At 40.9% G+C, this 22598-nt stretch overlaps 1 protein-coding gene across 6 annotated transcripts in view; it reads left to right on the top strand.

Annotated features, from left to right (window-relative positions):
- Positions 1-10484: 10484 nt before the first annotated feature.
- Positions 10485-22598, top strand: part of STX17 (syntaxin 17) — a 34935-nt gene continuing 22821 nt past the window's right edge. Inside the window, exons 1-3 of one of the 6 annotated variants that reach the window (XM_065052959.1) lie at positions 10485-10632; positions 12014-12102; positions 17467-17648. In XM_065052959.1, the coding sequence (XP_064909031.1) occupies positions 17526-17648 (123 nt within the window). In that variant the 5' untranslated portion in view covers positions 10485-10632; positions 12014-12102; positions 17467-17525. Of the gene's footprint in view, positions 10633-10688; positions 10843-10901; positions 11076-12013; positions 12103-17466; positions 17649-22598 lie in introns of those variants that run through there. The other 5 variants (XM_065052960.1, XM_065052961.1, XM_065052964.1 and 2 more) reach the window with 5 other exon arrangements.

Raw genomic sequence — 22598 nt, 5'->3', positions numbered from 1 at the left:
ATTATTATGAGTGCTTTTGGCACTACTGCAGGACTTCTAGGTCTGCTGGAGTGCATTGTAGACCTAGGGCATTTGGACAGTGGAAAACATGGAGGTTTTGGGATGTGTTATATGTAGTACAACAGATTTGGGAAAGGAACAGAAGGACAGAGAGGAGAGACTCGTGTCAGAGTACTCTGAAGGTAACAATGCGAAGAGCACAACTATTAAAGCCAAGAAACGTGCGTAGGTTGTGCACTGGAAGAAGGCAGATCCCAGAATCCTTATAATCAACTTGTCAAGATCAAATCCAATCATTAACCTAACACTGGCACTAAACTATGTAACTAACAAACCTTTCTATGAAGAAATTGTTCCTAATATCCAATCTGAACCTTCCCTGGTGCAACTTGAAGACATTTCCTCTTTTCCTGTCACTTGCTACTTTGGAGAAAACACTGACATCCTCCACACTACAACCTCCTTTCAGGCAGTTGTAGACAGCGATCAGGTCTCCCCTCAGCGTCCTTTTCTCCAGGCTAAACAGCCCCAGTTCCCTCAGCTGTTCCTCATCAGACTTGTGCTCCAGGCCCCTCACCAGCTTCGTTGCCTTTCTCCAAACCCTCTCCAGCACCTCAATGTCCTTCTTGCAGTGAGGGGCCCAAAAAACTGAAAACAGGATTCAAGGTGCAGCCTCATCAGTGCTGAGTACAGGGGGATGGTCACTTCCCTAATCCTGCTGGCCACACTATTATCTTTGACAACTCTTCCTCTCCTTACAGTACTGACAACATAGCTATATTATTATCAGTATTTTAGCTACATATTGTTATGAGTGCTTTTGGCACTACTGCAGGACTTCTAGGTCTGCTGGAGTGCATTGTAGACCTAGGGCATTTGGACAGTGGAAAACAATCCACGATGCTGTTGGCCTTCTAGGCCACTTGGGCACACTGCTGGCTCATGTTCAGCCAGCTGTCAGTCAACACCCCAGATCCTTTTCCACCAGGCAGCTTTCCAGCCACTCTTCCCTGAGCCTGTAGAACTGCCTAGGGTTGTTGTGACCCAAGTGCAGGACCCAGCACTTGGCCTTGCTCAACCTCATACAATTGGGCTCAGCCCAATGATCCAGCTGGTCCAGATCCCTCTGTATGACCTTCCTACCCTCCAGCAGATCAACACTCCCACTCAGCTTGGTGCCATCTGCAAACTTACTGAGGGTGCACTCAATCCCCTTATCCAGATCACTGATACAGAGATTAAATAGAACTGGCCCTAACACGGAGACCTGTGGAACAGCACTTGTGACTGGCTGCCAAATGGATAATATTCTGAAGATGCTCCTAAAGTGGCAGATGTATGGGTAGCATAAGTCTTCCAGAGTAACTGGGGCCTAAAGTATTATAGAGAAACCTTGTTTATAACACTTAAACATCAAGCTCTGCTGTTAGTCCATTAACCTGAGCAGTAAGACTGTGGTTCAGTGGTTCCCAGGAAATTTCTTGAGTCATCAGCTCTAAAACAGTTCTGAGAAACACACAGCACTTTTAAATTCCATGCAAACTTTCATCTGCTTTACTCAGGTGCTGAGAGCCATCTTCAAGAGGGCCAAACTTTAATTTGACAAACCCCTGAATCACATCCCTACAACCAGATGTTTAACCCAGAAAGCATTATATTTTAGACAAGAGTGTAAAATTTTATTGTTCGCTCTGTCTTTGTTTTTGAACTATTGTCCTTCCATATTTCTGCTAGGTTTCCTAGACAAAGAAATTCAATCTGGACTCACTCCTCCCTTCACTGTAGTCCTTCCTCCCCACGGTTCAGGAAGATTCTGCTCTTATCCAAGCACTGCGTCACTTCCACCCTGCTTCTTGTCAGCCCTCACACCTAGCCACCCTCCACAGTAAGCTTGTCCTGGCCCTATCTCTAAATTTTCCAATACTAGAAGCAAAAATACCTGAAAATTCCCCAATTTGCTCCCCAGGCCTGATGTTGAGGAGTGAAAGGAAGTAGTGAAGGGAAGATGATAATTTTTCACAAAAGGCATCAAGAAGGAGAATAACAGAGGTGATCTCCTGAGGTGTTGGATCCCCTCTCCCTCCAAGATTTTGGTGTTTGGGAAAATGATAACAACTATTGCTGTTGAGCCATAGCTCTGTTCCAGACATAGTAAGAAACTGGACAAATCTGAAATAAGTCTAGAGGCAGAGCAGTAAAACTCATAATAAACCCCTGAGAAAATGACAGCTATGTTAAGAATTATGATTTAGAGGGACAACTAAGAGACTTAAGCAGCTACATGTGAAAGAAAGCTAAATAGCAGACTTTGTGCTTAGATCCATAAAAATGTTCTCTTGGTTTCTTTTTAGGCCTTAGGCTTATAAGAGCTGTTTTGTACTCATTATCTCCACCCTATTCACTTTGGGACTGCTGTCCAGCTCAGAGATGACCCTCAGCATGAAGCAGTCAGACAGACCGAAAACAAGATCCCGTAATGGTAGTCAAATGATGCTCTCAATGTGCAAGGTTGCCAAACACAGTAATTCACCAGTTAAAGGTTTTGACCAGTGATTCACCTGTCTGTAGCTGATACGGAAGAGAACCATCCGTAAGTCATTGAAATTAATCATGTGGACAGTATTTGCCACCAGATTTAAAACTTCTCAAATAACTCACTCTCTGTACCACCCAAGCATTAAGTTAATGGCCCTCTTAAGCTCCTCTGACACCCAGAGCTTTTGCACACAAAGCAAATAATCTAGATTCACTGTGCCTACAGAACATTAATTCAATCTATGATTTCCAAGGTAAGAAATGAAGCTATTTTAGTCATAATCTAGGGTTTAATTCAAACTGTAATAATGCTATATTTTAAATAGCATTGAATATCTTTAATGAAAAGTTGTTTTTTCCACATTTATTATTTTTTTTTTTTTATTACAGATGGCTATAACAGTGAGAAATCAATATTTTAATGTCTCATCTAAAGACTAAACAAAGAGGTAAATATTCAGTATTATGCACAGGGAATTAGTAGTAGAATTAGCAGTAATGGGACTTGCACAGCTAATTCTCCACATAGCTAGATGAACATGTACCCCAACGTACACGTCAAGAAAATCAAACTTTCAATTACATCCTAAACTAAAATAGGCTTTAAAGGCTTTCTTTCTCTGATTCGAAACTTTAAAGTAGGCTTATCTCTATAAGACTGAACTTCAGGGCTTCACAGTGTTACTGCCATGCTAAAAGTAAACAGAATAAGATTCAAACATTATTTATAAAAACAATCCTCACTGTGGAATTAAGACTCTTTGGATCATGCCTATTTGTTTCTGCAGCATCTCCACTCTACTGTTATAGAACTTGAGCACTTCACAGTTTCAGTGTACACTCAACGCTGCCTGTGAGGCAGTGAAAATGTCTACCTGACAACAATGGAGCTGATGTCCTTCAGCTTTGCATCTTTGACACTAGACCACCAATATTATTTTTCAAGAAGTACTGGTGAGCATCTCTGAAGTAAAATCATCTAGCAGGGGAGAAGGAAACAAGTTTGAAGTGCAAACCTAAGCCAGTTGTCTTACACCAGCATTCCCCCTCACGGCTTAGATATATCTACCACCTAGCAGAAAGCAGGAGATGGTGAAGGAATTAATTGTGACTACCTTCTAATTTTGCATCTTTCAAATAAAAGGCTCTGACTTCTGCCAGAAGCACCTTAAACTTTTCAAGATAATATCAGCAAGCGTCACTGTAAAGATCCAGGTCATGAGGGGTTCTCTAGATATAAAGAAATTGATGGATACTGGAAAATGTGTAAGACAGGAAGAAACAAAGCAGCACAGGACCAAAGAATGTTCTGATTCAAGAATGTTTCTTTTGTGATTTGCTAAGATAATGTTTCACTTACATTTAAAATTGTACACTGCTTGCAACATATTGAAAATGATAGATACTTTCTAGGAATAGATGTTGAGCTATACCTCAGCCATGCCTCCACTTCTGATTCACCCTGACTTCTCCTAGGAAGAACCACTTTCTGGTGAGTGAAAGTATTCCTTTGTACAATTGCATCATTTATTATCTTGCCTTCTATAATTTTTAGTACAACTGTATGGCCAGTTCCAAAGCTAAGTAGCCAAGCATTGAGCTGGCCATTACCACTCTAAGGAAGACTTTGGGGTTATAATGGAGACTCGTAATAAAACTTCTCAGACATGGCTAAATAAAAAGAGGGCTACATACAAAATACTAGGAATTGCTAGCAAAGTAATAGACATCAAACCAGAAAAACACAATTATAACATTGTATAAATCTGTACTTTGCCCATAAAATGAATATTGTGTGCAGATCAGCTGCCCTCATCTCAAAAATAATAAAGGATATACCAGAAATTGAAAAGGTCCAGCAGAAAACAGCAAGGATGACCCAACTTATGGACTCAGCTGTCCACAAGGAGTGGTTGAAGCTGCAAAAATAGACAATTCTGTCCAACCCCAGGAGGCTGGGCAGTAATCAGCTGTCAGAAGAGCCAGGCTCTTTATGCAGAGGAGAGCAGATCTATGAAAATCCTTGCCAAAGGACTTTGTGCTTGAAAGAGCTTCACTTACTTCCTAGGGGAGACTGGGTGAACATTTGAAAGAGAGACCCACTGGGGTTACTGAGGAAACAAGCTGCATCTGGTTCAGGAAACCCACAAAGTAAAAAAAGTTGAGGGTTAGGAGAATTTTAAGGGGGAACTAGGATGTGTGCTTGCCCAATTCTCACTCTTCCCTCAGTGTGCTCTTGTGACCACTGTTGGAGACAATCCAAAGCTAGGTGGCATACAAGGCCTTTGAACCAGTAGCGTGATTAGTAGCTCATTTTACAGACAGGTAAATTCCAATACACATTAACTCAATACACATCTTGGAGTCTGACATAGAATTTAAAACAGACATAGTCTGAAAATCTTTTTATCTTCGGAAAAACAATACTCAAGAAATGTTCCATAATCCAAAGTAGTCAGGCTACAGATCCACCTCTCAGCACAAGGAACGGTTTTGGCAGAGCTGAGCAATATCTTTCTGGTTATCCCATAGAGGGGAAGAGAGGAGGCAAAGACAACTCTAGAAACCTTAAAAGTAGAGTCATAACATGGAGTCATTGGAAAAACATCCCAAATGAATGTAAGCATTCTAAATTTTAATTTGTTCCTGAAAGTCCCTGAAGTTTTTATTGAACAGGCAGTTGCTCATGATCTGCACATGTTAGAGATGCAGCAGGACCAGAATCACCTTCCTATCTAAGCAAGAAAAATTTAAAATGGTTTGAAAACATTTTAATATAAACCAATTATGAATGGAGTATCACATCTCTGGTCTGCCATTAAAAGACACCCTGAATCCCTCTTTCAAGGTTGAATGGTTTTACAGGAGAAATATTTACTGGTAAGTATGGTGGGTGAACTGGATAAATGAATGTTTGTTCAGTTGATTTGTCACCTTCTATTTCCCTTCCTGCCCCACCCCCCTGACTACAATTTGTATTTTCTTGTGTCAGGAGGTGTTGGAACCTGGACTAAGAATGAAATCCTCACCCTGTTAAGTTTAATGGAAATTTTACCATTGACTTGAATTGCACTAAGGTTTGATACAGGATTTCTAAGGCCTTGTATAAAAACAAAAAAACGGACCAGCTTCCTTCAGTTGGTAAAACTGCCTTGTATGGTCACAGTGTGAGACTTGTGAATACGCTGGAAAAGACACAAATAACCAGGGCAACCAGTGAGGAAGTGTCTGTCTCAGAGTAAAATCTGCTTTGCCCTAATTGCTTTCTCTCTTACTTTTACACCCTATTCAGTGTTACTGCTGCTGTATGTTAATATATAACAAACCTCCTCTGCTTTGCTACCACTTGGGAGACCTACTTTCTGCAATACTGTACAAATGATCCTTAACCAAAGCTGAGTTGGTCTTGCAGCAAATTACACTAAAAGGGCATTGGATCAGAATTCCACCAAACGTAAAATACTACAGCAAAATTTTTGTCAACAGTAGAAAACAGTTTCCCCCCCCAACCAACCCATAGTATTGTGCTAAATCAGGAAGACAGTTTCAGAAAATGCTGCCATATATTCCACAAAACACCCCCCAGTCAAGAATTACTGAGTTTGATTTTTTTTTTTCAGGGATGTATGTTAGAAACGGATCTCATTTCAATCAACCTTGTGCTCCTGAAATACTGAGAGTGCAATGTTCACTGTAACACAGTAGTAGCTGTTTTCCATGACACGATGGAAACTTTATTATCGGTTCTTGCCAGCACAAGTCTTTTGATAGTGAAATCAGTGCAACTGTGATAACAACGCATTGAAAAGGGCAACAGAATTTTGAAACACTCTGCTGCAAAAAGGTACATCTTTGGAACATAATGCAAGTATCTGGGCAGTTCTGTGTTTATCAAGCAACACTCACTGAAATACTGTCCCCGGCATGAGTTATATGAGAGTCTGTGTGAGAAGAAAAGATTGCTGAGAAGGAACCGTGTTAAATGACTAGCACATCTGGATTGTGGTCCTAAACCCATATATCTGAAAACTATGTAGAAAAAGAAACTGCTGCAAGCTCTTTCTTAATCCAATCTACAACAGGTCTTTGCCTCTCTGAGAGTCTTCATTATTTTCATGTACATTATTTATTGGTGATACAGAATAGTTTCTCTGATAACTGTATAGGAATACACACTGTCACCAGATCTATAGGAGACCACTCAAAATTGATCACCAATATGCAATACAAGTCTGAGTTTGCCTGTAATTCAAGAAGCCCAACTCCGTCTACACATTACATTTTTTACAAGATTATCTTTTGCCATCAGAGGTAGTAATTTCCCAGACCTGAAGGTGGAACTCTTGTTCCTTTGATGATCTTTCCACGAGTGACATGGCATTTTGCATTGTCATTTTTTCCTTGAGGAAATTTGAACTTCTCTGAAGTCACTGCTGGGTTGCCTGGGAGATCACATTAGCAATGGCAGCAGAACTGGACAGTCAGGCGTGAACTTCTTTTACACAAAATGAAATGTGTCAGGAGCTCTCCAGACATTGGCTGTTAGAAGTCTCAAAAAAACCCTCTATTTTTGAGAACATCCACGGGATCCTATTCCTTTTTTTTTGCTGCTATGTAACTAAACTCCTTGGTCTTCTTCTGGAGTCATAAAGTTTAAGGATAAAGGACTGAGTATAATCTTGTGGTCATACTACCTCCGTATCAGAACACAAAGAATCTCTGCCAATTTATTCCACATGTATGTTTGAGCTTCAGCACATTTTTGAAGAAATCCCTATTTTTCTTCTTAACACTTTTTTGTATTGTTTCAAAACAGATTCAGAGAGAATTGAATCATAGAGCCAATTAAGATATGCTATATTTCTAGTCTTATTTTCTTAATTTTCCTTTGAGAATTTCATCATTTTCTGAAAGCCAACACTGTTTCTTCTCCTCAAACATCCCTTACCCAGACAAGTACTAGGATGCTCACGACAAGGGCACCTCTTCAGCTGCATTGGATTGTGCTTTTAAAATATTGTGCATCAATGCACATTTTCCACACTCTTTTTGTTACTGTCTTCTGGACTCTTTTCAGTATTTAACAGTCCTTTGAAGTATGAATGCTCAAACTGAATGCATTATTTCAATAATGGTTTCATCAGTGCTATAAACAGGGGTAACATCCATTCCAGTTGTATTTGATGTTACTCTGGTTTTGTTTCAGGATACTAATTTGCAAGGGTTGTTCTGGGAGTTCGCATTCAGCTGCTTATGTACCATAGTGTTCAGGTCCTCTTTAGCATTGTCTCATGCCATTTGCTGTTCCTCAGATTCCAAGGGTGGCTTTGTGGCTTTATCTTGAATGTATAACCTCCAATTTCACTGTCTTCAGAAGAGTGTTTTTACAAGTGAGAAGATTTTACAAAGAAATTCAAGCCCCTGTCTTTATTTACAACAGCATATTTTTGTCTAAGTCATTTCTAATAGTACCAGGCCACCCAAAAAGACAACCCTACAACAAATCATCACTTACTTCTCCTGAGAACTGTGAGCTGAATAATTTATTATGAGCTATGCAAAATTTGTATTCCACACTGTATTTATGAGAATAGCATAATGTTCTACCTCAGATGGAAGCTATTACATCAACATTATTAGATTTATCAACCAAACTTAAATTCAAAGGCATTTCATCAAATATTTTTCATAAGTCTGTTGACTGCCATTTAATTATTGGCATTTAATGACTGTTTCCCAGGTCAGCACTTCCGTGATTCTGCCCCATATCTGTGTCAAGCTGGCTATGCCAAGCCACCATGTGTCATCCTCTTTACCCTTTTTTATAAACATGGTTTTCTTAGTACTCAGCCATTCCCCAGTACTCCATCATCATTCCAGCAGTTGTATTGTGAGCAATAGAACTAATTAAGACATTGGATCACATGGATTTGCATCCTTTAGCCCCTAAATAACCTTAATTACAATAACTACAATTTATTCTCCATTTGCCCTACGAAAATCTCATCTAGCAGTCTGGAACTATGTATACGCACAGTGGATGTCTAATATATACATACTGATTGCCTGACTGATTGCTGCTAACAAGAATGTGTAACAGCTGTCTGTCTTGCTTGCTTGTTGTACTGGAGGGAATTCAGTGGTGGGCTACAAAGATGATTAGGGGCCTAGAGCACCTTTCTTATGAGGAGAGAATGAGAGATCTGGGTCTGTTCAGCCTGGAGAAGAGAAGACTGAGAGGGGATCTCATCAATGTTTATCAATATCTCTAAGGTGGATGTCAAGAGGATGGGACCAGACTCCTTTCAGTGGTGCCCAGCGATAGGATGAGGGGCAATGGGCACAGACTGAAGCACAGGAGGTTCCATCTGAATATGAGGAGAAACTTTGTTACTTTGAGGGTGCCAGAGCACTGGAACAGGCTGCCCAGAGTGGAGTCTCCTTCTCTGGAGACATTCAAACCCACCTGGACACATTCCTTTGTGATCTGTTCTCAGTGAACCTGCTTTAGCAGGTGGGCTGGACTAGATCAGGGATGTCAAACTCATTTTCACCAGTGGCCACATCAGCCTCGCGGTTGCCATCAAAGGGCCAAATGTAATTTTATGACTGTATAAATGTAGGAGTAGTTACATTTGTACAGTCCTAAAATTACATTCGGCCCTTTGAAGGCAACCGCGAGGCTGATGTAGACCCTGGTTAAAATGAGTTTGACACCCCTGGACTAGATGATCTCTAAAGGTCCCTTCCAACCCCACCCATCCTGCGATTCTGTAATTCTGTGTTCCCTTGCTGAGGAAACAAATTCAGATTTATTTCCTCAGTGACATATTGATTTCCACAAAACTTGTAAGAGTCTAATGACTTTTATCCAAATGAGAATGGAAGTGGCCAAAAGGCATGGAATGGCAGGCAGATGGACCAATAACATAAATCTTGCCCAGAATGGCAAAATCAGCTTAAACTCATCCTTGATACTGTGGAGATCTTCTAAAGTATATTCTATTAATGCTGTTCTGTTAAGATACATTCTATTTTGACAGTGGCATAACATAGATGCTCTCCAGATATCACCTGGTAGCCAGGCAGTTTTCCACCTCTATTCAGAGGTGGTAAAATGACCAGAAGGGACACCAAGCTGCCCTTGGAGGTTTTGCTCTGCTTGTCCTACATCTGCCAGTGTGTCTGCTGGGGGCAGGTGCTCTGCCAAACAGACTGTTGTGGTGCTGGGAGAGGATCCAGTGATCGGTCACAGAATCACAGAATCACAGAATGTTAGGGATTGGAAGGGACCTCGAAAGATCATCTAGTCCGATCCCCCTGCTGGAGCAGGAACACCTAGATGAGGTTACACAGGAATGTGTCCAGGTGGGTTTTGAAGGTCTCTAGAGTAGGAGACTCCACAACCCCCCTGGGCAGCCTGTTCCAGTGCTCTGGCACCCTCACTGAGAAGAAGTTTCTTCTCAAGTTTAAGTGGAACCTCTTAAGTTCCAGCTTAAACTCAGATACAACACAGGTTACACTTATTTTCAAGTAAGTGTGAAATTTTTCAAGGTCAGAAATATTTCCTACTTGTTGTCTGAATGATGTTGGGAACAGGGGAGATCAGTAGGGTAGAAAGAAGCCTCGCTGCCATGGCCTGGTCGATATTTGTCCCCTACAAATCGATGTTCTGAATCCCCAGGGTCTCACTTGGTGATTTGGTATTACCTAAACCCCCTGTCAAGGCAAGTGAAAATGTTGGTAGCGGGGAATTTAAGAAACATCCTTAAAATGATGGTGGGAACCTTTGGCTTTCTTTTAGAACAAGAAATTTAACTTTTTTTTCCTCCCCATGAGCCCTTATCCCAGTCACTGGTACTCTGTCCCACCCCCCGCAGCCTGAGAAGCGGCTTCTCCTCCTCCGCCCCGGCCCCTTCCCGCCCCAGAGTTACGGAGGGAAATAAACATGAAAATCGCCCGGACGGGTGTTGGTGCATGTGGCGGGCGGGGGCTGGGCCGCTTCCCGCCAGGGGGGAGCCCTGCGCTCCGGCTGCCGCCCAGCGTCCCGGGGCCGCCGCCGCCCGCGGTCCTCGTCTCGGCCGCAGCCGCCACACGGTGAGGGGCCGCGGGCGGGGGGTGGCGGCAGGGCGGGCTGCGCCGAGGGGGCTGTCAGGGCGGGCAGCGAGGCTGCCGTGCCCCCACCGACGGCGGCCGCGCTGCTTTCGCTTTCGCTTCCCGCGCCGGGGAGTCGAGAGCGAGGCCAGGCCGGAGCCTGAAGGGTCCCCGGCGTGCCCTGGGCTTGGGTCCTGCGGACGTGGCCGGCCGGTAGGATCCCGCAGCGCGGCGACGAGCGGAGCGCCGGCTTCTCCCCTGAACCCCCCGGTTCCTGCCCCTGAGCGGGGCCGCCGCCTGCTCACCCCGGCCTGGCGGGCCGCGCTGTAGGCCGGGCCCTGCTGCCGCTGGCAGGCCCGCGCCCTTCTGCCTCCCCTCTCCCGGTGCTCGGGAGCGGGCTGGCGCGGCGGGGGAAACCGTCCCGCTCCGCCCTGGCCCCCGCTCGGGTAAGGGTGGTTTCCCTCCCCAGTAGCGGCCGGTGCCCGAGGCTGGCCAGGGCGGCGGAGTGGCCGGGGGTGCCCCAGCCGTGGGGGTGCCCCAGGCCCGGCGGGGAGGCCCGGCAGGCCCTTCGCGGCGGGTGTAGGGCAGGTGGCGGGGAGGCACGGGTCGACGTGCCGGTGGGGAGCTGAGCCGGATCAGAGCTCGTCACACCAGCTTGGGTTCAGAAAATTAAAATTAAAAAAATAGAAGACAGCGTGACAAATGGTTTATCCATTGGTTCCTCAAGCTTTAAAAAAAAGCGATTCAGGGAAAAGAAACTGCTGTAGTCCACTTGAAGCCTTGATGTAGGATGTAAAACCTTGATTCTAATCTTACGCTTCTACTTCATGCACCCCTTGCTTTTTAGGGGTGAGATACAGGAGGCATAGGCCTCTGTAGTCTCTTCATTGCTGGGGAGAGACCATGGGCATAATTAAGGAATATGGAAAAATCAGTATTAGGGCTTTGATTGCAGGTTGAGCTGCGTTGCAGACGTGTATTGCAGGTGTTGATCCACTAAAAACTTACTCTGCCGGTTCAGCTGTGTTCGAAAAGTGTTGACGTGTTAGTCATTACGTACTTGCTGCTCTTGTGCAGCCAGCGGAAACATGTAAAATCAATACAAAATGCCTGTGGTCTGCTCTGATTTCTTGTAATGCAGTCAGGCGCCCTTGTGTTGTCTGCATCAAGTTTGTCTGGCCAGGTGATCCACAAACGTGCAGATCCTCTAGGAACCACAGCCTCTTATGTACTGCTGCTAATTCTGATCATTCTGCAGGAGATCCCGCACGCGTCGCTCTTTGTCCCACCAAGTAGTTTCATGTTACTTTGTGAACACACTGGGGCTGGTGACAATGCCGTATTTCAGCCCAACAAAGGTATTTCCCTTTGGTTCTTTTTGCAGCCAAAGGAGAAAGATGTAATTCAGACCCAAAGTGGAGTTTGGCTGTAGCCACAGGAATGTGTTCCTCACTAACTACAGACTTCAGCCAGGTGAGCAACAGTGAATACTCTTTGTCACTGTGATTCTGGGGCCAGTACTACTCTGAGAAGTGATTCGCGTCACCTTAGTGAGACAGCTGTTGTAAGTCTCTATATTCTAGCATCTGTATTTGAATTTATTTTATTTACCTTGAGTAAAGGAAGAAGCCTTTGGGCCTTGCAACCCTTAAGAAAAAGGCATCTATGCTGAAAATACTCTTTTCTAGTGGCAGTGGTTGTCTAAAGTGTCGTAAGTGAATTAAAATCAAGTAGGAGTGTTACATTGTGTTTCCTTGGGCAAGCAGAACTTATCAGGTTTATTCTGCAGTTTTCCTGCTGTATTTGGATGGAGAACACCAGGCAATTTAACAAGTTCATGAGCATTATATGTGATGTGTATTAACATTTACTGAAATTTATAATACAAGTACTTAGGAAGAATTTTACTTCTGATTGGCCGCAACTATGTGTTGATGTGCTTTCTATGCACCAAATATCCACCAAATAGGTGGATATTTTGTCTTAGTGTCAGAATTACATTCACACTTTCACTGTTTGGAATTGTATGCCTTAAGGTTCTTTTACCCCTTACAATTATTTGATTTAAGCAGTGAAATAAGGTAACATATACTGGCTGGACCTACAAAAGCTGACAGAAGAATTGATCTGTTCTTGAAAACTTTTGTTTGCTTTACATACCCATTTATTTGGTAAAGCAAAGATGAAGCCAGCGGAACTCCTCAGGTTCTTTTGCTCTGTTGATTAGAAACAAGAGCATGTGGGCTAATCTTTTCTGGAGAATACACTTAAATAACTTCAAGGACATGGGGTGAACAAACTGGATAAGGAATTTTTCCCTATCTTGGGAAGTAAGAATCATAGATGATTTTCATATTAAGTGTAGATATCAAGTTAATGGTATTGTTTTATGCTAATTTTACTTCACGATTACAATTTCAGTTTGGGCCCAGGCTCCAGAAAATGTCAAATATTAAGAAGGGAGTTGTATATAATTTTTGTCACCATCTAATACTTTGATAATGCTGCTACAGTATGTTTGGGATATGTCTGATATGTTGGATATGTTGATTGAAAATTATTTTGCATCTGGGTCCTGATCACTTCTGTATAAGTGTTATTCCTGTCACTGGAATAGAATTTAATTTTGGCACATGAATTTTGAATGTTAAATTGAAAGTATTTTACTTAGAAGATAACCCCTAAAAGGCCTATTGCATCACCATTTGAAAAGACAAGATTCTGTAATTTCTTTGTTTATCAAAATATCTTGCACAGTGAATATAACAAGGGCAGTTAATTCAGTTAATTACAAATGGCTTTATATAATTTTAAAAATTACTAATTTAATTATATGATATTCTTTTGGACTTTTTTGCTCAAACATTAATTTATTTTAGAGAACTGGAACCGTGTATTGCAGTCTCAGAGAACCTGAGATTTTGTTGTGCTTGAAACTTGGTAAATGTTTGTAGGAGGGAGTGCCCAAGCCTTTGTTCAAGTGACAGTCATAGAATATCTCAAGTTGGAAGGGACCCATAAGGATCACCCTGTACAGAAGAAATGAGAAAGGGAGGGTGATGGGTCACATGACCTCATGGTGCTTGAATGGCACCTCTGAGAAGAGTTTGGAACTTAGGCAGGTTCATGTACGTGCTGACTGCAATTCAGATCCAAGGAGAGAGACAAAATAATCTTCCTAAAAAGCCGTAGTTGAGAGCGTTATTTTTTACTTGCCTGAGGAGAGTGGTTGATAGGCTGGGCAGGGCTGTTACTCAGGAGGGATCTTGATGGGATGGAGAAATGAGCAGACAGGAACTTCATAAATTCCCTCAAAGTCAAGGAGAGAGACCTGCATCTGGGATGGTGTCACCCAATGACCAGTACAGGCTGGGGGAACACTTGGTGGAGAGCAGCATTGCTGAATGGGACCTGGGTGTCCTAGTGGACCACATGTTGAATATGAGTCTGTCCTGATGAAACAAAGAGGGACAACCGCATTGTGGGCCATTATAGCAATGGTGGCTGAGGGACGGTGGTTGAAAGAGTGAGTCTTCCCCCATGTTCAGCACTTGTGAGGCTAGCAAAGTGGTTAGGGGTCCGGAGAACATGATATTTAAGGAGAGATGGAGAGGGGTGGGTTTGTTCAGCCCTGAGAAGGTAAAGGAAGGGAAGATCTTCCTGCTGTGTGTGGGAAGATGTAAAGCCAGACTCCTCTTGGAGGTGCCTGACAATGGGATGGGAGGCAATGGGCACAAGGTGATTTAGCTACAACAAAGGTCTTTTCAGTTTTGTTTGTTTTTAACCTGGAGAATGGTCAAACAATGAAGGAGTGGTCTAGTAAGTATATGGAGTGTCTATCCATGGAGGTGGTAGAACTTGACAAGGGCCTGTGCAACCACATCTAATTGAGCTTGTGCTCAATGGTGCAAGAATATCCTTCCCAAATGAAACTGTCCAGTTATTCCATGATTACTCAAAAAACAGTGTTATAGGTTTGGAAATTAATTGTTAAGTTATTCTTAGGAAAACACAAACCGAATAAAGTATGCGAGAAACCTTAGATTTCCTTGGAATTGCATCCAGAACGAGCATATGGTCATCACAAAAGCTTGTAATGTTAATTTTATTTACCGTATTACGTGCACTTTAAAAAACCAAGACCTTGTGTATTTTATTGGTAATTTATGGCTTAGAATTTTTGTTACAAAAGTTACTATACTGTTAGAGAGATCATTAAGCAGGAGACCTGATGAGACTGTGAGCAGTTCTCGTATTTCTTTCTTAGTTTCTCATACTTATTGTGCAGTGAGTTTTAGGCAGCCATGCCTTGAAGAGACTCATAGGCACTGTCATGAAAGCTAGTTTACTGTCTGGGAAGTTTTAAGGAGAAGAAAATTACTATCTAGAGTCCTGCATGCAGCCAAATCTTTGAATTTAGACCTGTTGCTTACTTATATTACCTACTCAATACATATAGCTGTTGGTTACATTAACTCTGCTTTCACAGTGGTCCAGTTTATAAGTTGTCTAAACTGTTGGATTTTACTTTTATCGATCTCTAGATGTCGTTAAAAGGTAAGGACCAAATTATGATGGCTTTAGCTTAGTCTCTGCTGTATTTGTGTGAAGAGAGAATGGGTGGTTGTTTTCTGGGAGTTCACAGTGTCTGATGTTTGAAGAGTTTGTGTCATCACTTCTTCAAGATTATTCGGTATTAAAGATAACCATGGCATGGCTACTAAATATCTTTAAGGAGCCAATTTTAAATTAATTCTAGCTCATAAATTCATGGGTTAGTGTAGAAGCTGTCAGGAAATTAAATGTGTATTTGAAGAGGAAATACTGCAGGTTGGAGTTCGATACTTTTTATCTTCTGCTCATTGCAAAAAACCCACATTTGGTCTAGTCTCAAAGTTGAGTTCAACTATGAGATACAAGTGGCTCTTTCAAAAATGCTAGGGACCATAGTGACCAAGTATAATAAAATAATTTATGCATTTTTTTAATCATCTTGCATTTAAGCTACTGTTTTTAGAATGGTGGAAAGAGTAAATCAACCCAAAAGGATTAAAGTTCTTTTTACATCCCCAAAACTGTGTGACCACCCAGTGCATGTTTATTTGGAGATTTGGACAAAGATCTAATAATATTAAATGCATTGCATCAGAAAGGGATTTTAAAGACTGCTTGATAGTATATCTCTCTGTTATTTGAAGCAGAGGTGATTTAGCAATGACTGCAAGGTCAATTGATGAAACAATTTCCTTCTGAGGTTCTGAACACGGAAAAGGTGTATCAGTGGTAACTCTGCAGTAAAACCTTAAAGATTGGCTCCCCCAGACTTGTTCTACCTTTGGTAAATGCTCGGTTTCCTACAGATTTCAGTTTCTTTGTTGGATGGGATAAAAGAGAGTCTTCTCTTAGCATTCTGGTTTTCAGAAAAACACAACTTGGTTTTATTTGCAACTGCATTGGAAAAGGTGAGTAATCAGGGACCATTTTCTTCTAGAAACCCGTTTTCCTTTTGCCAGGAGCACTTTCAGCTTTCTAGCTGACTTGATGGAAGATGCTTGCCATTTACCTGGCTCCTTTGAAAGTGAGGGAGATTTGTATATACCCTCCTTGCTGCCTGTAAGTGAGGGCTGTGACTTCAAGCGGTTCAGTCAGAGACCTGGTGCCATCAGCTGGCGTCTGCCTTGAAGTTCTTTCTGCCTGCAGGGATCACAGGTCTCAGAAATCCTCAACACTCTCCCCCTGCACTTTCACACCGTAGTTAGATGGGAGAAAAATAATGTGTAAATCATTGTTTGACTGTGTGAAAATTAGAAAGAATTTTTAACCTGTTACATTCTGCTGTGCCTAATATGTACCAGGATGATTATGCTAGCTTAATTATTTTAAGTCAGTTTCTTTACTGGAACAGGAAAATCAGGAAAAGCCTTCTGATGCAGTTGCTGTTCTAGTACAGGTATGTTCACATAGCCAAGTTAGCACGTGTCTTTACAGTGACACGTGTGACAAAACTTTCTCATATGTGTCTGCAATTCAACTTCTTGTTTTTGTTTGAAAAGGAGTATAGAAAGATAATATCATTTAAATAGCCTGTTTATACAGTATTAAAACTAAAACAAATCTCACAATAATTTTGTCCCTTGTGCGTATTCAGTATAATGGAATTAATTTATATTACTCATGTGCTCTGTATATAAGTGCTGTTATATACAGTTCTACGTATCTTTCTTTTAGAGGAGTGAAACTTCAAAGTTATGTTTGATGGGTATGTGGGGAACAGAATTCAGGCTGCTTATGTACCAGTTCTGCAAATATTTCAGTGACCTGTTTGAAACCCCTTGTTAGGTGATGCCTTAGTCATTTTCAGGAGGGGACAAATGCAACTCGGAGTGTAAATCTTCAGGAGCTCTTAATCTTTCTAGGAAATGGACTTCCAAAATTAATTCTATTTTGGTGTCTTTTCAGGACATGCTTTGCAATTTTTAAGATGATTCACAATGTAAATTGGCAATACTTGAACTTTGATCAAGCAAAGCATCTATTGTAATTCTCATAGTCTATCATTATGCTACAAAGCATGTTTATATCTGCATTATTTAGCGCTTTTTTTCTTGGTGATAAGTTTTATGTATGAAAAATGATCCCCAAAGCCTGCAAATAAGTGGAAATAATAAATTTAAAATGCAAATAGAGTATCCAGATTTTAAGTAGTTAATACTACTCAGCTGTGGTTTTGGAATAGATGTGATTATTGGGAAGAGTGATCTGCTTTATTTTGCTTTCTTTTAAAAAGTGTTTCTAAATTACTGTGTTTTTGTAAGTCTGCAATTCTTTTATTTTTAGGGGTTTCTACCCTGGTGAAGGTGTACTGGACAAGTATTGACTTGGAAGCTGCTTTTAGGATGTCTGAAGATGATGAAAAAGTTAAACTCCATCGAATTGAACCTGCCCTTCAGAAATTCATTAAAGTGGCAATTCCAACAGATTTGGAAAGGTTAAGAAAACACCAAATAAATATTGAGAAGGTTAGTGGTCACTTTTTATTAATGTAGTTCTTTTTACAGTATAGAAGTGGTCATGCTGAAAGATTATATAGAGATTTTGATGGAAAGTTGATTATGATATGCTTTAATTAAAAATTGGCTAAAAATGAAAGTTCTGTATTGACTTATAATTCAGCGTGTGGGAAGGCCTTTATATTTGTAGTAAGCAGTCAGTCAACACAGTGAGAAGCATCACTGTTTTGTGTTAAAAAGTCATTGCAAGGAAAGCAGCCTAATGTTCTCACTTTATTTTTTAAGTCACAGTGGTTTGCTGCCAACTATTCTGAGTAACCTACTGTTACCATCTTTTTCTCTATATATTTTAAAACTGAGTTGAGAGAAATAGACTGTGTTATTTAAATAAATAGAAAAAGAATTGTATCGAAATTGTAGTATATTTATATGCTTCTTGTTGACGTTATCTCACTTGACAGCGAAACTGAATATGCTTCCAAATTAAATTCTTGTATAAGCTGCGGCAATGCCTGTACTGTTAAAATAAAGATGGCCAGGGCAGTTGTCTGGCTTGACATGGCTTATGTCCATATTGTTAAATCCTCATATTTTGCAAAACAGGGTGGTTGTATCCACATTGCTGATGGGGAATAAGCCCCTGTTCTGTGTTTATGACTCCTTAGCTGTTCTTCAGAACATTTTCTGTGAGAGAGCTGTTTGGCTTGGCCAGGGACAGTTCTAACAATATAACAGCACAGATGACCAGATTTCAGACTTGAAATGTTCTTGATCTCTGTTTATTAGTATAGATATAGACTAAGGAAACAGAGAAATTGGTTTTTTTTGAGGAAGGTGGTAAGAGATTTATTAAAACAAGTGACACAAATTAAAAAAAGGAACAGAGTGAGTGACTCTCACAGTCATAATATCAACATTGCGATGGAAGTTTTGAAATGACCATATGAGACATTTGTTTAGAAAAGATCATACTTGCCACCACAGAAAAATCAGTGACAGTGAGTGTCTGTAGTTCTGTGCAGTTCTGCGTATTTCTGAAAAGTCATAGATTATATTAATTTGACTAGGATTACTTGAAATATAGAAAATGAAGTGTGAATGTAAATCTGGATGGCGTAGGACAACCATCTGCATTTTTTAATGCCTTGGGAAAGAATGAAGAAATTGGAAGAAAATAAGCGAACATGATTTTGGTTTTCTGAAAGACATGGTCTGAAGGGTGCATATAATGTATTGTTGAAATTGTTTCACAGTTTGCTTCTGTCATTTGTTCACAATTTGTACCATAACTTTACTGTAACTTTACTAGGTGGGTAACCTTTTGGATGAAATTTTCTGTGCCAGGTTTCTGCCTTCAGTAGTTTGGGGATGGAGAAGGAGGGGAAATAAATCCATGTCTTTGTTTTTGAGAACATAGTCAGAAAGCAATGTGTTGTTCAAGTGATAATCGTTTCTTTTAATCAAAAATGCTTAGTTTAAGTCATAGTGACTGATAGCTTAGTGATAGTTTCCTTTCAAAGCAGTGACATGGGTTGGAAGACTTTGTGGTGTGATCTTTGTCTGGACTGTACCTTATGCCGTGCCTCTCAAAATCTGCTGTTTTTTTTAGCCAAGAGGTACAATTCTGCAAAAAAAAAATGGTTTGCGGGTACTCAGTAGATATTGGTTGAACTTCACCAGCTGAAGATTGCTGAAGTTTTACTTAACACTAAGGCATTCTCCTGTGCTTACAAATTAGCAGAACTCATTCCTGGAGTTGCTAATTTGATTTGCCCTGAATCTGAGAATGAAAACAGGGAGGTCTCATCCTCTTGCTTTCCCTTACTTGTGTGTGAGAAGAAACTTTCCCTGGCTCAGGTAAATAAAGGATAAAGAACTGGGTGGGGGGAGCTTGTGAAGAAGTACCTCAAACAGGAGGTGAAACTGCAGAAATGATAGCTGGCTGTGCACAAGAAAAAAAACTGGGATAGAGGATGATGTGGGTCTGCTGGGACCAATGACAGGAGATAATAATTTAACTGTTTCCTACTAAGGGTGTAATAACGATACAATAAGGATGCGAACTGCAATATTCACAAACTGTGTATTAGTATAATATTTGCCTGAAGCAATAACTTCTGAATGAGATGATTTATTGTATTCAGTTGCAGCATGTTGTTTACTCTTTGTTATTCCGTATTTATATAATTCATTACATTACCTAGATGCCAGCTGATTCAGCATTTTTTTGCCTTGGAATTGGCCAGTTTGCAGCAGCCCTGTCCTGTAGTGGCCAGGAGCAGCTTTCTGTTCACCAGCTTCTCCCCAAAAAAGCAGTTAATTGAGTTACTTTGCATTGTAGCCAGAGTACAGAGGAGTCAGTATTAGCTTGCTCTTGGGTGAAAGCTTGGGGGAGCAAGGAGCCTGTTAAATTGCCCTGACGGGGTTTGTAGCCTCCACGAATCAGTGTGTATGTCTCTCTGTTCATAGCCTGTACCTGGCAGCAGCCACAGAGCTAGCTAAGGGCACCTAGTGATGAATCATGTGAAATAGGAGAGGATTCAGAGACCATCATAATAATAGCTTTTCCATGCAGGCTGTTTCATTCAAATATAGACAGTCTTGGTAGTTGGGTTGTTCCCTTCTTTCTCTAACCAGAATCATAGAAACATTTTGGTTGGAAGAGAACCTCAAGATCATTGAGTCCAACCATAACCTAAGTCTAGCACTAAACCGCGTCCCTAAGAACCTCGTCTAAATGCCTTTTAAACACCTCCAGGGATGGTAACTCCACCACTTCCCTGGACAGCCTGTTCCAATGCCTGACAACCTGTTCCGTGAAGAAATGTTTCTTAATATCCAATCTGAACCTCCTCTGGCACAACTTGAGGCCATTTCCTCTTGTCCTATCACTTGTTGCCCAGGAGAAGAGACCAACCCCCTCCATGCTACAACCTCCTTTCAGGTAGTTGCAGACAGTGATCAGGTCTCCCCTCAGCCTCCTTTTCTCCAGGTTAATCAGCCCCAGTTCCCTCAGCCGTTCCTCATCAGACTTGTGCTCCAGACCCATCACCAGCTTTGTTACCCTCCTCTGCACTCTCTCTAGTACCTCAATGTCTTTCCTATTGTGAAGGGCCCACTAGTTGCACAAGAGTGCATAGATGCAATATGCATTTGTCATAATCCACCAAGAGGGATTTCTCGGTTGCAGAGAGGTAGTTTTTACTCCACAGTTGGCTTATGTTAAAATTGTGTTAAAAATTATATCTACAGGGCAGCACTTCAGTTAACACCAACAGCATCAATGATTTTTGGAACAGTGAGGTGTACAATTATTCCAATTTCTGAAGAAGGCATCCCGAAATGAAGGGATGCAGTTAATAAATGCCTGCAAAAGGTGGCATAGAAGCTACAGCCTTGCCTGAGAGGAGCAAATGCGTTTTCACTAGAAGAAGGTAGTGTGGTGATGGGAGGAGGGAGCTGACCTGCCAATACAGCATGCAAAGTGATTAGCAGGGCACATTAGCCTTAAGCAAGTGGTTTGGCTGCAATTAGAAGATAAAGATAAGCTTTTGATGTGTGTAAGGTAGTAATTAGGGACAGAGGATGGAGAGGATGGGCATAACTGTTACGCTGCTTGGGTTTTTCTTTTGAAGACTATTACTTTGTACAGCTAAATAGATTCTTTGCTAAATATTGTCCATATATGTAAACCCCTCTTCTTTAGCATAAATAAACCCTATCAAGAAGCTTCAAAAGGCATTGGGTGCTGCAATGAGAAACAGACATCATCAGTTATTACCCTGTGTTGTACTTACTGATGTGAACGATGATCTTGGGAGCTGCTGCATTTTGCAGAACCTGGTCAGTGAGGAGGGGCAGCCAGTTACTGGTTGATCCTGCTGAAAATCTTCTATGTACTTAGACAAAGAATAATTATGCTGTATCTAGCTATATGGTGTTACCATGTTGTCAGGGAAGGGGAGAAATATGTTCCACTTAATTCAGCCATGTGTTGGTCAAATGAAGTCTTTAGTTCTGATTTAACACTTTGTTGAAGGCATTGTCAGAGAAACTCAGGCTTAGCCAGAGTTTAATTGTAGGTGATACAAACTGCAGTGTTTCTGTGTAGGCACTTAATGATCACATTGAACTACCAGGATGCTTTGTTGAGTTGAATTTTATATCTTGAATGTAAAAATCTAATGTAGTCTGAAAGTGTCTAGTTTGGACATTTCTTGAGATTTTCAGGTTGTTGGTGTGGATGTGAATGATCTGTTTAGTCAACATAACAAAATTTGCATATCAGAAAAATCCTTAAATAGTTGTAAATATGGTTCTTTAAAGTGTTAACTGCATTTACTCTAGAACAACACTTTTATTAAAGCAAGAAGTGGTAGCAACATTTAGTACAGGTTTGTCTTTCTAATTTCAGAATACTATTAATTAAAAATTCCTGCATCCCTAGACAGTGTAAGTCCTGGCATATTTGATATTTGAATTAGTAATTAACAGGATTATTAGAAACAAGTAACTATGGATAAAACCTTCAAATAAATGCTTGCTAACTATACCAGAAGATATTCAGCAGTACTGAAGGCTTCAGAACTTCTGTATATTGACAAAAAATCTAAGACACAGACATTTATGAGGAGAAGTACATCTGAGTATAAAAATAGTCCCTAAATGCTAGATTCTTTTAAAAGTCCATACTTGGTGTAATGTTCTAAAAATTTGAAAATTTTGAGGGTTTTTTTAAATACTTTTCTGGCTGTAAGAACTATAAATATTCCAAAGTTTGCTCTATTGGTAGATTTATGAGAAGGTGAGAACAAAAATATGGCAAATCTGCATTTGAAATCTGTCACTCTAGATACTTTTAGATTATCAGAACACTAGCAATAGTTTGGTTTAAATACTTCCATAATAATTTAGATTTTTTTATCTTTTACATGCCCTTTAGCCATAACAAATGTGTTA

Source organism: Columba livia, chromosome 2 (genome assembly GCF_036013475.1).
Source record: "Columba livia isolate bColLiv1 breed racing homer chromosome 2, bColLiv1.pat.W.v2, whole genome shotgun sequence".
NCBI lineage: Eukaryota > Metazoa > Chordata > Aves > Columbiformes > Columbidae > Columba > Columba livia.
This window is presented reverse-complemented; position numbering and strand designations above follow the sequence as displayed.